The sequence below is a fragment of the Rhododendron vialii genome, chromosome 6a (assembly GCF_030253575.1).
Source record: "Rhododendron vialii isolate Sample 1 chromosome 6a, ASM3025357v1".
NCBI lineage: Eukaryota > Viridiplantae > Streptophyta > Magnoliopsida > Ericales > Ericaceae > Rhododendron > Rhododendron vialii.
Genome location: NC_080562.1, coordinates 24992060 through 25008224, shown reverse-complemented (window position 1 = coordinate 25008224; position 16165 = coordinate 24992060). Strand labels below are relative to the sequence as shown.

Here is a 16165-nt window from a genome sequence, read left to right as displayed (position 1 = left end):
AGGTAATTGGTTTGGTCCGGTTTGATTTTTAGCCAAACTGAAAAAATTGGTTGTGGTTTGCAACCATCTAATCAGGTATAAGCCGACCGGACTAGACATATATATACACACATACAAATATACGTACATGTAAGATAACAGTAAATGTTGGTGAGGAGAAAAACGCAGAGCTAGTGTCAAGAGGGGTTGTAAGTGCTGCACGCCCATGGGAGGCTAAATCTGCTTTGTAATGTTCCTTTGCTTCTATATATTGCATTTTTTTCTTGGTATAAATTGCACACAAACCAAAAACCGAAATAAATAGGTCAAACCAAACCCATCCGAACCAAATCAGACCATTAATATTTGATTTGGTTTGGTTTATAAAATGTCCAAAACGAAATGTCTGGTTTGGTTTGGTTTGGAAAAGTGCCTAAACCAGACCTCATCAAACCATTTACACCCCTAATCTTGAGGAAGGTTTTGGGTATTGAGAGAGAGAGAGAGAGAATGTGTATAATTGAAGAGAAATTATTGGAGACCGTGGCAAAGAGATGGGTTGGTTCCGGAGACCTAAAGCAAACAGTAGTGGGAGTGACAGAGAGGGAGGGATAGAGAGTTGAACTTGCTTGTTTTTACTAACACAACTAGTCTCTAAGACCACAAGGAGACGCTTGACTCTTCAAATGGGGACTCAACTCGTTCTGTACAAAACCACCCAATGCGGCGCGGCACTCTTTCTGTTACCATCCACTTCGGCCATAACACCCATTTTCAGTCGTTCTAATACATTCTCGACAAACCGTATTGAACGGTTCCTACTTTACGGTGAGCAGCCGCACTCGCAGCAGCAGCAGCAGCAGCACCAATTCCTCCGTACTGGGCTTTCGCCTGCAACAAATTCGTGTCAATGGCAACTCTGTCGTCAACACCATAATCCACCATAGCTCGAGTCATATAGAATGGGTTGTTGTCTATGTTGATGGCTATATCCGGGGCCAATTTGGCAGCAGCCATTCCAAATTGAGGGACTTGCTTTGCTTGCGAAGAAGAAGAAGAAAAGTCCCTCTCTCTTTCCGTCTCTGTGGAGGATCTTTCGAGCTTTCCGGACACGCTCCTGCGGTAACAGTATGCTGGAGGGTTAGCCTGTGGAGGAAGGAGGACTCCTGCATTTCTGGTCACACTTCCATTTTCATATGATACAACCGGCCCCACAACTCTTCCTGGTTTGGCTGGACAACAATCAAGTTACGAATATTAGGACTACATAAACTACTGAAAAGAACAAAGATGCATAAACACGACACAAACAACCAATCATGCCATTTCTCTAAAAAGTAGGATATGGAGCATTGAGAACGCATTGATTTGAATGTATAGAATACCGATACTGCAGGTACCTATTATAGTCTTCGGAAAACAAAGGCATTAACTTTACTAAACTAGGGATATGAAATGCATACACTAGTACACAAAAGTTACAAATATATAAAACCAATCATAAAATGTTACACATATATAAAAAGAACCATTACTAATACTATATAAGCATTCCAAAAAAAGAGAAGGGAATTGATGGAATTTGAGCCTCTCAAACTTTTTAAAATTTGCATTCTGGACTCCACTAAAAAGTCCCTAGCGTGTCGTCCTTGTCCAACGCGTTTCGGGTACATATACACAAGGCTGGTAGCTAGCCGTGTTCATACTTCGGAGGAAAGGATTAGTAAAGAACAGAATAGCATATGTAACAATATATAATATGTATGTATAAATATAAGGGGAGAGAGAGAGTACCCAAAGGTATCCTCTGTTGTGCCTGTGAGCTCCTTGATGGATTTACAGGAACTCCATCCATATCTTTGGAGTTCCTATTACTGCATGAGTCTCCCGGCCTATCTCTAAAGGTAGGAGCATTTGCTTGTTCTTTTGGAGGGACTGTATTTGCATGTACAATTGTAGACCTGCATGCATCAATCGGAATAAACAAGCAAACTAGTGTCATCTGGTGAAATTGACTTCATATCGGGTAAAACCTAAATCATTGGTTGAAACTTGAATGATATTGGTTGATAAATGTGTTGATGAAGAATGGGTATATTCCCCTTCCAATTCCTATCATCATTGTCACAGCTTGCGAGTTTGGGGAGACTAATGACTGCATAACAGGATTAGGATTATTCACATCTTCACATTTTACTCTGTTCACTATATTTTTCCACCAACACTTCTTTCAAATCATGTTTCCTTCAAATTGTTCAAATCAACATTTTTTGAGAATTGCATTCATCTCAACTACCCACAACCTAACCAACTCCAATCTAGCTGTTCCCGATGTGTATAATATCTTCACCAAGTTGCCAACAATTCTGTGAGAATCACATTCAACGTCTGACTGATGTCAGCTAACCTTAAATGATAGGATTATCTTTGCTCATATAATCATGCATGTGAATGATTCATTATTTCACTAGTTTTGCGGGTTAAAATAATTGTTTTCCGCGTTTCATTCCAATGTTTTTCGCAGCCTACGAGAACATGCTCTCGCAGACAATTGTTCTATTCCACATTTCAAATTAAAAGAAGATATAATCAAACTATGATATGATCAACGGACAGAAGTATCATGACCTGATTTTTCTAATTTTTATAGGGAATTAATGTATATTTATCATCATGTTATGCTTTTGTTGTTTGTATTAAGACATAGCACGTTTGCATCACTTCTAGGCACTACAAATATGAAAAATAAGGAGACACCAAATACAAGGTTTCCTGATCTTTTAAACAACTGATACCCGGTCGTGAAATTCATACTTCACCAGCACCGCATGGTCTTAAATACCTCTACCTTCATGTGAAATGCACACAGATACCACATTCACCAGATAAGGTGGCTTCTCTCTATCGTATAACCTCAAACAGAAGTCTAAATGGTAAACTAAAACAGATCGAGTAACTAACAAAAACTAACCATCTTGATTCTCAACAGAAGTAATTGGCAGATAATTCAGATTATTTCTTTACAAATAAAGCTTCAAGAACAACAAATGAACTGTGAGCTGTTTACCTAGGGAGAGATGCATGCTTTCTATCAGGTGGAATCATTGGCCCGTTTTTACCACCGTTTTCCTCAAGATGAGCAAACTGCTTCCGGAATTGATCAAGAGCACTGCACACGAAACACACTGACAAATGAGGGAACGATACAATCGCATAGGATTCTCACGGGGGTAGAAAAGACAGACATTTTTTAATATGAAGAGCAACTGAAAACAAAAACCTTGGATAAAGAAAATTAGTCCTTTCTATTCCATTCATGTAGTCCTTGAGCAACTGAGGATGGTACTCAAGAATCTCACGAAAAATTAATTCACGTAAGTCTTCCTTTGTAACCTTTCGCCTCTCAAATTCAAACTCCATTTTTGTAATTGGCTGGCAAGATGGTTCCCTCTCCACTTTGGCTAGTCCTTTGAAGTACGGATCAGATAATGCCTGACAGAAACACCAAAAAAGATCTCAGTCTGGCTCTTAGGTCCATAGAAATCTAATATATTAAAGTCTACAACGGCATTTGTCCACTCTACTTGAACAAAATAAAAAGGAAAAAGGAAGAAGAGAAGACACAAGCATGCAGGGACGGAGGAATGTATATAGGTGGGGGGCCCGAGCCACCTTCCACCTTGCTAGAATTACCCAATACATAGTAATAAAACACAAATAAAATAGTCATAATGTACTATATCGGCCCATCCAAACTTTTAAAAAAATAAATGGGTTAAGAAAATAATTACTTCCTTTTATGTGTATATATATGTTTTGCCGAGTACGAACAGAAAGTGGCTATGATTTTTTATTGTAGAATACTATCCAGTAGAATTCATGCTTGAGTTTCAAACTAAATGTAAGGAAAACTTAAAAATCCAACAACCACATTAATAATTGGATTCCAGGTTCTATGTTGCGCTATACAAATCCTAGCTCCATCCCTGCAAGCATGCTAACTAGACCTGCTATGCTATAACAAACCTCTTCAGCATTTGGCCTATCCTTTGGATCAAAAGCAAGCAACCTCTCCAGTAGTCGTAGTGCTAAAGGATCTACATTTGGAAACTTCTGTGCAAAAGGCACAGGCTGCTTTTTCCTCATGCTAGTAAGGTATCTCCTGGCCTTTTCATTTCGAACCTGAAACCAAAAGGAGGAAAATATTGATTCACGAGAGCAGGTTTCTTTTATGTTTTGGGTCAAAATACAGAGCAAGGTGTGTATAGAGCAGCACAATGAAGATTATGCAAACTGAGTAACCTCATACCCGTGAAATAGTGTCCATTGAAGGTGTGCCAAGAAGATCAGTCATCAAATCCAGCTGGTGAACAACATTTTTTCCAGGAAATAGTGGCTTCCCAGTTAAAACCTCTGCAAAAATGCAGCCTATACTCCATATATCAATTGCAGGCGTATACTGCAACCAATACAGCAGAAAATTCAAACGCATTCGAGTAGCTAGAAACCCACAACACAATATGATCAAGACAGCATGGTTGTAAAAGCTACCACTGGGTTACCGTACTTATTTGAAACGATAAATCAAATAAGCCTAACAATACCAGAACCAGCTTGTCCACAGGAACACTCATTTTTCAAACCTGCGTTCGTATTCGAAATTTGTTTCTCCTAAAAAACTGTGAATATGCTTGACAAATGGTCTACTGAGATCTACACCATTCCCTCTATCCACCACTCTTCTCTGTTCACCTCATCTCTTTCATAAGGATAATGATATTACTGTTGGGGGAAGGTTTTAAAAACTTAACAAAATATTGAGCTAGGTTGAGGAGTGAGGACCAGCTTGTGCTTGGGCCGCCTCTTAAACAAGGAGATTGGAGGCCAAAACCTTTTAAAATATTATTTTCCAAGATGGGGCGAAAACTCGCAATTTGTGAAACCCATGTAAGGTGGCTTTCTTCGGGAGGTTTCTTGTTGCCAGCATAGAGGATGGGTAAAAGATTTAATCTTTAAAGACACATAAATTTAGAAGCTCAAAGGTCATTTCCTTCTGAAACTATCAAAGCTATTGTATTAACAATTCAATCAGATTCATAAGCCATCAGCAAGGAGGCATTAAAAACTGATCAGAGACGACAGACATGAGAACCCATTATACATGCACAAACTAAGAAATTGAACTCAAGAGAAGAGTATGCTTCACATACACTAGTGAGGGTATAAGCACAACAATCAATACAAGCTGCCAATGCAAGAATGTAAACCATGTCCCATTTATATTTCCACTTTCCCGAATAAAAAGGATCAGAAAGCATATAAGAATATACCTTTGAGAAGAATGATCCACACAATTCTGGAGCTCTATACCATCTTGTAGCAACATAATCCTGTAAATATCAGAAATAGAAGTGGAAGAATTGGATCCATGAATTAAATCTGTCAAGAAAATAAAAAAATGTTGAATACAAACTGATAAAAGAAAATAGCATATGCATGAATCTAAAGTTAATGAATTGCATACCGTCCACAATATTGTAGTAGGAGTATCACTGAATGCAACTCTCGCCAACCCAAAATCACATATTTTGAGCTTGCAGTTGGCATTTGCCAGTATGTTCTTCGGTTTTAAATCTCGATGATAGACATTTGCTGCAGGCAATTAACTAACCGTCAAACCTATTCAATGTTTCGAAAAGCCCAATTCACAACCGACCACCATCATAGACTCATAGAAATGTGAGAAAATGCAAATAATATATGTGTAAAGAATTACCAAGTTCGTCCGTGAATTTACAGTCGAAATGATCTGGGAATGTAGTAATGTACCACAACTTCTTTTTTTATCCATAGCTAAATCTAATACTAATATTGTTCATTCAACTGCATATCACATAGTGCCTTTACCTAAAAGAGTACAGCCAGTGAAGTAGCACAATATTTTTTTCCAGAGAGGATAACGACTCGTTTGCTGACGGGATATAGACGACGGACATACTATCACCTCGAATAGTATATCCAAACTACTTATATCCAGCGTTTGCTACCCAAATATAGAAGGGGGATATAATATACTCCAGATTGTATATAAACCGGATATAACAACACCAACTCCTCCCGCCCCCCCCCCCCCCCCAATTATATTCGCCTTCATATCGAGCTTTGCAATTACGAAAGGAACTGTGCTACTGGTACAGCAAGAGCTGTACAGACAACATGTACAGCAGGCTTTTGGGCCCGTCTCGGGTCCAACAAAGATAATCGGAACCACTCATTTTGTTCAAAATATTTTTTTTAAGGTCCTTGAAAAAAATCAGCTCCATCTGATATCGTGAAGGGCATTTATGAAATGTCCATATTTGCTAAATTGATGGCCTAAATTTTGAAGCGAAATTGGACGTTTCGTAAACGCCCTTAATGATGTCGGATGGAGCTGATTTTTTACGGAGACCCCAAAAAGAATAATTTGAATAAAATGAGCGGCTCCGATTATCTTTGTTGGACCCGAGACAGGCCCAAAAGCGCGCTGTACGCGCTGTCTGTACAGCACTTGCTGTACCAGTAGCATTTCTGTTAAATGCCAAATTTCCTTTTAGTTATTTATCCACCAACTCATATCCACCCTACAACAAACCAAGCATATACATATCCCTTCTTCTATAGATTACTCCAACAAACCATCTGCAACATATTCCCCCATATCATATATCCCTTCATACAGTTTTTAAGTGAAATGGAAAAACCTACAAGGGTAAAAATACCTGTATGAATATACTTCAAAGCTCGTAGCAACTGGTAAAGGAAGAACTGATAATGCTCCCGAGTCAGGTCATCATTGGCCTTAATAACTTGGTGAAGATCTGATTCCATCAGCTCAAAAACAACATAAATATCCTTGAAGTCTCTTCTTGAAGGTGGAAGCATAATGTGTTTAATTTCAACAATATCTGGATGCCGCAGAAGTCTAAGCAACTTTATTTCACGAAGAATTCGGGCAGCATCTGAAATGTGTTCGAAAATGTCACGTATTTTCTTAATTGCCACTTTTTCACCAGTATGGGTGTCAATGGCTGAACAAACAACCCCATAGCTGCCTTTCCCTATAACCTCCTGAATTTGATACCTATTGGCATCACCATATTCAGAGAAGAAGTCCATCTCACTCGAATTCTGCAAAAATGACACAAAGTAAAATAAATCACCAATCACCACAGAAAATGACTCATGCACTAAAGAAAAGGAAAAGACATACACGGAAAACAACCACAGTAATGGAAATGATTAAATTCAACTTCATGTATGTTGAAAATCAATCCAATCCCATCCCTTCTACAGATTGATGTGTCTACATATTCTAAACATGGAAACCTAATTCTTGATCATACACTTCCTCTTCCTTCTTTCGAGGACATAACCCAAATCGGATAAAGGAACACTTGTATATATTGAATTTGAATTCATTTTCCTCTTCCATTGACCAAGTAATTCACATACCAAATCCTAGCCTATCAAAAATTGTCTCAAACAAGGTACCGAACTAGATATAATCTTTTGCTATGTCCTTTAACTGTAGTTCGCCTCGTCGTGACTTCTCAGAGATAACTTTCTTACTTTGAAACAAACAACTACATACAACCATGATCCCGCAGGGTGATAGGAAAGATTACCATTACTAAAGATTGGAAATTCGGGGTTCATACTCAAAAGAAAAAGACCCATCATCCCACAAAACCGCATAATTCAGACACAAACCCGAAGCCAATCATCTCTATATACCAATTAACTGTAGTTCAGAACTCAAAAGGACAGAAAAAACAAAGATTACTGTCAAAAACACACGTACAGATTTCAATCCAAAACCAAGATACAAGAACGGGTAAAGACCAAACAAATAGGATAATAAATTGAAAAACAAGATTCCAAGGAAAAAAAACCCACTTCGGATTACAGAATGAGTATCAATTACTTGGGGAAAAAAGGGAGAATAAAGATGGCAATAATGTTGCGTTAATAGAAGGGCATAAGCATTTTGTACTTATCTCTTTTAGGTTTATCACACTAGAATAAACCCACATCACCGAGAAAGCAAATGTAACGGCATCTCTACTAAACACTAACGGAAAGAAACTTAAAAGCACCCCAAAACTTAATCAATGCGGGACATCCCTTATCCTTCACCACACATTTCGTCATTAATGAAAAACAGTGGAAAAGACAAGTCCTTTGACCCAAATGATATCAAATTCAAGAAAGTAAGGGCCAAGATTTTCAAAGCATTATCTTCAAAAAATTAGGAAATAATGCTTGCAATAAATTAAAAAGATTTGATGAGATGCTAAAAAGAGAGAGGATTCATAGCATTCAATCTTTTCATCCAACATGATTAGACGAGGTTTTATGCATAAGTAGGTAATTTCCAAAAACATACAATGATGGTTCATAAATACCCATTTACTTAAAACAAAAATTGGAGTAAAAACCCTAAAAAACTCACTATAATCTTTGACTCAATCCTCTGACAAATTGAGTAAATGGGTTTTCTCCCTTCGAAACTTACATTTATGCCATTACTTTTTGAGTGATTTTTTTCCTCAAATTTTTGTTTACCTTTAATCCATCCCTTGAAATGGTTCATATCAAATGGAACTTCTATCCAAATATTTGAGTAAAAGTACAGATCCTCAAATACAGAACTTTTATCAAATTAATCCTTCACTTGATTTAAAGAGAGAGAGAGAGAGAGAGAGAGAGAGAGAGAGAGAGAGCCAGAAAATTGGAGAGCAACAAACATAACTCAATTCAATTAAGTAAAAAACTGACCTTCTTTCGGTGATCTTGCTGCATTGCTACTAATCAAACAGTTTCTCCTCAAAACCCAAATCGCAAAAACAGAAACTGAAAACCCCGAATCGAACCAAGGTAATTGCTAACAGAAATCGGAAACTCGAATCAGCCGCATTTGCCCCACCGGCCGCGGCTTCGGATAACAAACGAGCAGTCCCACCTCACTCGCCTCTTCGAATTCTCAAAAACAAGGAGAAAGCCAACACAGTCAACCTTCATGCACTCCTCCCCACCCTCCGAAACGACGCCGCAGCACCCGCCCCCACCACCAGCAATCATAGACTTTTTTAAGTCGGTTGTTCAGACTCGGCTTTCGCACAGCAACTATTTACCCAGATCGTAACTAATAATACTCCATCTCAACCATCGATATATGTACGCGTATATATTATATAGGCGTCTGGTGTCTTAGATCTAGAGGAAGTGTGGGGATCTGCACACCGACAGGGGAGAGGGAGTAAAGAAGGAGAAAGGAATAGAGAGAGAGAGAGAGAGAGAGAGAGAGAGAGAGATTTCACCAAAAAAAGAGAGAGAGAGAGAGAAGCATACGGCAATTAACGGCATAAATCTAGGGCGTATAGGTATATATATGGTGGTATCACAGCTTTGCTAGAGGAGCAATGGAGCATATACATATGTACATACATCGCTACATACATGTTTCTGACCCATTTCGATCCTAAAAAATTAATCCGGCTGCTCATTTTGTTTTGTTTTTTAAAAAATAAACTTAATCTAATATCAGCAAAAATATTTACAAAATATCGAATTTTGCTTCATAATTCAGGCCTAATTTATAAAGAAAAGTTGGATGTTTCATTATGCCTTTACTGATTTTGGAGTTGCATAGAGTTATTTTTTCATAGGCTGTAAATAACACATTTTGAACAAAATGAGCAGCTCAGATTATTTTTTTAGGATCCAGTATGGTTCCAAAACGCGTTTGTACGTGATGTATGTACCTATGTGCATGTACTCATAGACTTTTCGTAAATTTCACACTACACTTCTTTTGTTGTTATCTCATTATGAATTTATAATATTACCCTTCCAAATATGACAGAGTATACAAATGAATGGTTAATTTTGTAAACTCGCGTAAGGGGACAAAAAGAAAGTGTACTTATAAAAAAGATCGTCATTATGAAAATAAATTACCTTTATCTATAATACTCCTTCCGTCTCAAATTGTTGATCATGTTTCAGACACATCACAATCTATAATATTTTTTGTGATTTCAAAAATTTTATTTAATAAAATTAATTGAGATATATCAAACAATATTCAAATTTGATATAAAAAATATTATATATTAAAAGATATAGTCAATTTTTGAGAGGTCCCAAAATAGTAAATAGGACCAACAATTTGGAATTGAGAGAGTACATATTTATGGAGAGAGTGTCGTATTTGTTTATTCTGGATATGTGGATCGTATGGGTTTTTGATACGATGAGTTGCGGAATCGATACGATAGTGGCAGTTGTTATCTAGGGTTTGAAGGGTGCTTGGGGAGAAGGAGTTTGGGATGGTTGAGTCATCGGAAAATTCTATTCAACCCCTAATACGGGTAGTTTCCCCCTTTACTATTATATTGAAAAAAAAAATCATGAGCAAATTTGCCCATTCATTTAAAAAAAAAAAAAAGAGAAGAGGTTTATAGTCACAGCTAGTATAATATTTTTCTAGTTATGTGCACTAAAATTTGTCTTAATCAGCTTTAATTATAATATTTATTATAAAATAGAAGGGTGTGGGGACAAGTTATTGGAATGACTAGGATTGATTTGATCCAGGGCTGGGAGGCATTCTCCTCATCTCATTAAAGAGCCCACATTTTAAAGCTAATTACACAACTGCCATACATGCCTCGCCACCACATTCCAAAACGACGTATTCATTGTACTTCGTCTTTTGAAACCCCCATGCCAGAATTCCTCTCTCTCTCTCTCTCTCTCTCTCTCTCTCTCTCTCTCTCAAGGCACCACCTCCATCACCATCGTCCTCTCTCCCTCCTTTGTAAGTTCAATGTTTTATTCGTTTAGTACCCTTTTCTGTTTTGAAATTTGCAATTATTGCTGGGTTTTCGGTTTCTTATTAATCACCCATAGCATACGTTTGCTTTCAAGGTGTTTGTTAAAATGCATGGTAGAAATAGAATGAACTCCATTCAAACATCATAAAAAAAGCCAAGGAAACAAAAGCAAAAAAAATTTATGGGCTCTTCAAATTCCAAACATCATTCAAAACTCCCCAGCTTATAGGCTCTTTTTCCCCATTCAGGCATTTTTTCCCATCCCTTTTGAAAAAAAAACAAAATGAAATGAAATAAGCATCAAATTGTAGACGAAAAGCAGAACTCAAAGAAAAAAAGACCTACCGGCATTATTTTTTTGATCAGTACTTACTGGCAATTCTGGTGAAAGAAAAGTATTCTTAAGCCAATTAAGCAGAATAAGCCCCGAGGAAAAACAAAAAATAGTTTTCGAAAGAAATCGCCGGAAGTGTAGGGTCCCAGAGGCTCGGATTCACTTGATCCAATAGTCTTTTTCCTTTTGTTCCCTTAAATTGTGGTCAAAAAGCCTATTTTTGCATATATAAGTTGACAGGTCAGCTGTTTCGAGTAATAATCTTCACACCTTTCTTATACATTATAACTTTTGGTTGATGCTGTGGAACTGTACATTGTTGCATGGGGACCAATTTTGCTTTAATGATTACCAATAATCCTTCTTCCTTGATGGTTTTAGCGCTCTTACATTCTTGGCTTGAGTTAATAAGAAATATTGACAAATTCTATTTATTTCAGTGGGTTGCTTATGTGGTGGTTCGGTGAGTTTTTTTTCTTATAATTTTTTGGTCTTTTGTTTGGAGACCGTAGCTCAATGATTCCCTTCTTGAGGTGATTTCTTTTGGAGGCCGACACTTGAACTGTCATATTTATTGTAGCTTCTCATTTCGGTGTATCTTAGACTCTTATGAACTTTTCTTATCTCTAGGACACCTGATGGTGTTTACATGATTCAGTACCAAAATGCTTGGTAGCTATGGCTTATGGACAATACCCTGGTAGCTTGGATCAATACTGATTTCGGTTGCTGCACTAATTTCTAGGTGGTGCTCGGCATTTTCATGCTTCAAGACAGGGGCTCATTTTGGATCAATACTTCAAGTTGGTTTGTGCTCTCCTATCTCTTAGTTGGGTTTATGCACATTCTGTGTCGGGTTGTGATCTGAAAACTCTTTTCATTTTTTGCTTTGTACTATTCCTTTTTTATTTTATCAAATTTGTGCTGAGTTGCAGATGATTGTCACGGGTAATCCTTTTTTTTATATCAATAAAAAAAATCTTCGCCATTCAAGAAAAATGGGTTAATTTCAAGCAATTTGGAACTACCTAAAAAATTTTAGCTACCTACAAATTGAAATAATGTTTTGAGCCACTATCAAGATTCAAAGGGTAATTTCAATTTCAACCGAGGTGCGTAGTGCCGTAGGCAGGGGCAAACACTAGTCTTTTAAATAAAATAAGGATAACAACAACTATTACTTGAAGTTATGGGCTAAAATAAAATAAAGGAGTAAAGTAGTGGGTTAATATTGTCTCATCTAATCAAATACTAATGGACTACTGTTATACTTCTATTAGGGCTCTTAACCAAACTAAAACCGGCAAATTAAGCTACAAAACGATTTCTAAGTTGAGTCATGAAGTGTTGGTGAAGACAATAAAGCCGACGATAGTATCCTCATATCGATAGGTTGATTTGGCTTATATTAACTTTATCCGTTTCAACGGCTACAACAGAATGTGCATTTTTCTACTATGAAACGTGTGAAGAGAAGACTTTGGAATATGATAGAAAATGAGTTCTTAAAAAGTTTATTGATTACTTATATTGAGCAAGATATTGCTCGATTAACACAGACTCTAACATATATGCTTTTAATGACATGCAGTCGAGTGTTGTTCAAGGTGTCTGATTTTAGTAGTTATGATTAGATAATCGTTAATACTTTTGCAATCTAAGTTGATATAAAAACATGTTTAGTTTTATATGTATTTGTGTTCTTTTTTTTTTTTGAGATAGCAAAAATTCACATTGTTGTCTCCCTTTATTTTAGATTTCTTGATTGTGTATGTACACCCTCATGCGGAAAAAATTCTAGCTTCGTCCTTGCACACCTAACAGCCGAAGTTACCATTTTATCATTTTATAGTACCATTTTCTCGCTACCCGCATGCTTATCTTTTACCTTAATTGATTCATCCTCCTCCTCTTCACCCCAACTCTTTCCCACATCAGAAAGACAAAAAAAGTGAAATTGGTATATAAGTTATTCCGATCAGATACTGTATAACCTGAGATTAACCTTTTTAAGTCACGTGATTAGGCTAAAAGTTAGCATGTCAATTAGCGCGAGTCGTTACAGTTGATATCAAAGCATAACTCTAGTTTACATGGTGGTGGAAGCCACTTCTAGAATCTGATACAAGCCTGATGATGTGTTATACAGAACTAAATGCACACCAGGGAAAGATTGCTGGGCCACAAATGATGTGTTGTACAGAACTAAATGCTACACCATGACTACCAGGGAAAGATTGCTGGGCCAAAAATGGAGAGATTGTGAGACCTTAACTCTTTCCCACGTCGGAAAGAAAAAGAAAAAGAAATTGGTATGTAAGTGACCAATTACTATTAACATGAGATTAATGCCACATGATTCGGTTACGACTTAGCAAGTCAGCTGGTTTGAGTCGTTACATCCTTCTTTGATCCAACTCTACCACCAACACCGCCACAAATTTTTCATCCAATATCCACCACCTCCACTAACCGACACCTTCTTTCTCTTCCACTCTCCTCTTCGATCCCTACCCCCAACTGCCTGCCGTGTCTTTTCTTTTCTTTTCTTTTCGAAACCACATTCCTTCATTTGTCTGTCTCTTTCCTTTCACCACAAGATAGAAATCATATCGTACATCCTATATTCTTCTCTCACTTCGCAAAACGTCTTTATTCCATGGTCGAAACTTTTCCTCATACCCTGCCGCCTCAAGCCTCCATTGCCTCACTAGCGAAAAACTGCACTTCATGTCCGTTCGAAACACAGGACTGAACAAATTTTGAATGTTCAATTTGTAGCTTCCGAACAAAGGAAAAGACTACAATACACATCTCTTATCTGGGTGTGTATCATATGCACCCCTCAAAATGTTATCAAATTATATAGAAAATGTTACGAATTGTATTGCCAAAAAGTTACGAATCGTATAAAGGTTACGAATCGTATAAATTATAATAAAAATATTACGAATCGTACTGCTAAAAAGTTAAGAATTCTAGAACAAAAGTTACGATACAAGTTAAAATGTTATGAATGAACCATAAAATAAGTCCATATGGTACTCTTTTAATTGGAATGTATTGTAGACTTTCCCCCCGAAGGGATTGATTTGAAGATCAAAAATGCTACTTGTACAACCGTTGTGTTGGTTGTGTGCGTAATTCTGATCGTCAAGATGTATTTGGATGGTCTAGATTTTAAACAAATTCTTCCAAAAAAAAGTCTAACTTTTATGGGAAAGAGTTTGAGTGAATCCTGGCCATTTATTACAGCAATAGACGGTTAGAGATTGATTGTGTGTTGTGTTTTACACAACCGTTATGTGTGTAGCACTTTTGATTAAAGATATTCATGTTTTAATTGTCGACCGAGTTTTAAAGGTTACAGTTTTGGCCGTTTTGTAATTGTCATCCAAACAAAAACTTTTAGTTCGAACAAATGTATCCGAACAATTAATCGAGATTTGTACTACTCTTTCTTTTTTATCGATTTTACGGATGCTCGCCAAAGAGTCTTGCGAATCTTCTTGCATCATCATTTTGGTAGAAATTTGAACTATTCACATTCAATGGGAATTGGTTATTTACCAATTTATTCTTGCACGCCAAACTGAGCTTTTGTTTCAATTTAACTGAGTTCTACTTGAAACTCCTTGCAGCGCGCATTTTTTCCCACGATATGTAAATGTTATGGAGGCAGCGGACGGCTAGATTGACGATGACGGCAACAATGGCGAATTCCGGTAATTTAGGTCTTCGGTGAAATGGGAAAGGTAAGGAGTGGTGGTGTGGGTACTGATAAAGAGATTCAAGGGCAACTTGGCAATTTATGAGAATGTTTTGAGTTTGGTTTAGCTACTGAGAAATTAAGGGGGTGTGAATAGAATTTTCCCCGAGTCCTTGGGCTATTCAAATGCACCCAACTACAGCTCATATCCATATCCTCTCAGTCTATTTGTCGACTGGATATAAAAGGCTAGGGATGGCAATCGGGGCGTTCGGGGCGGATATGGGGAATTCCGTACCCGATCCCCGAAACCGAACCTCTACCCATATTCACCCCGTTACCCGAACGGGGAGAGCAAGAAGAAACCATAACCGAACCATTCGGGGTTCGGGTAATCCCCGAACCAATTGGGTACCCGAACCAAATGACAACTGCTATGGGCAGATCTGAAAATTTCGTCCGATTTCAAGTTCTTGGGGTGGGTTCTGATCGATGAGAGAAGAAAGAGGGAGTAACAGAGAGAGAGAGAGAGAGAGAAGTACGTACTGTATGTATGTTTGAATGTCGCCGGAGCGGCCGATCTCCGAAGCCTTCGATCTGTGTATTCGACCGAATATTTTGCTTGACGACATTGGAGAAGGTAGGTGGGGGTGTCTCATGTATGTGTGATTGAGAGAGAGAGAGAGAGAGAGGAGACGACGACGAGCGGCGGTGAGGCTGCGAAGGGTTGTCTGCAACGCAGTAAGAGAAGAGGGGGTGGGTTTGACTGTTTGGTATGAATCTGTAGCTGTCAATTGTAACCCTAATTATAAATAAAGAAAAAGGGTTATCACACTCCAGGCCCTTAAACCTTAATACATGCAACAATTTGGTCCCTAAATTTCTAGACATATGCACTTCCACCACTGGACTCCTATACATATATATTTCGGTTCGGTTCGGTTTGGGGATCGGTTCGGGGATCTGCTAAACCATATCCGAACTGATACCTGTTCGGGTATCCAAGGCCTCAACCATACCCATACCCACGGGGAATTTTTCGGTTATGGTTCGGGGAAAATTTTCGGTTACGGTTCGGGTACCCATTGGTTCGGTTCACTTTGCCATCCCTATAAAAGGCCGATATGCAGTATATATTCCTGATGTTTTATATATATATATATATATATATATATACACACACACACACACACACACACTCCGGTTCTCCTCCAGGATCCCGGATAGGAAAATGGTGCGGAATTGAAATGTGAACCGTTGGAT

The 16165-nt window shown here is 37.8% G+C and overlaps 1 protein-coding gene across 2 annotated transcripts; it reads right to left on the bottom strand.

The window, feature by feature from the left end:
* Window positions 1-591: 591 nt before the first annotated feature.
* On the bottom strand, window positions 592-9382 carry LOC131329902 (mitogen-activated protein kinase 20-like). Of its 2 annotated transcripts, none has more exons than XM_058363319.1 (10): window positions 8800-9382; window positions 6741-7149; window positions 5504-5631; window positions 5310-5369; window positions 4289-4438; window positions 4006-4161; window positions 3260-3471; window positions 3047-3148; window positions 1774-1940; window positions 592-1211 (listed from the first exon to the last, which is right to left on the bottom strand). In XM_058363319.1, exons 1-10 carry the CDS (start codon window positions 8821-8823, stop codon window positions 763-765), a joined length of 1857 nt encoding a protein of 618 aa, XP_058219302.1. In that variant the 5' UTR covers window positions 8824-9382; the 3' UTR covers window positions 592-762. The 2 variants fall into 2 exon arrangements, with proteins under 2 accessions (XP_058219302.1, XP_058219303.1); XM_058363320.1 differs by lacking the exon at window positions 8800-9382 and adding an exon at window positions 7918-8042.
* Window positions 9383-16165: the final 6783 nt, after the last annotated feature.

Excerpts from the sequence above, each read along its gene's own strand:
- LOC131329902 (XM_058363319.1), bottom strand. The coding sequence starts at position 8,823 with ATGCAGCAAGATCACCGAAAGAAG. Across the intron at positions 5,370-5,503 it reads CTACTACAATATTGTGGACG|GATTATGTTGCTACAAGATG; the intron begins GTATGCAATTCA and ends TGATATTTACAG. Across the intron at positions 3,149-3,259 it reads ACTAATTTTCTTTATCCAAG|TGCTCTTGATCAATTCCGGA; the intron begins GTTTTTGTTTTC and ends TTTCGTGTGCAG.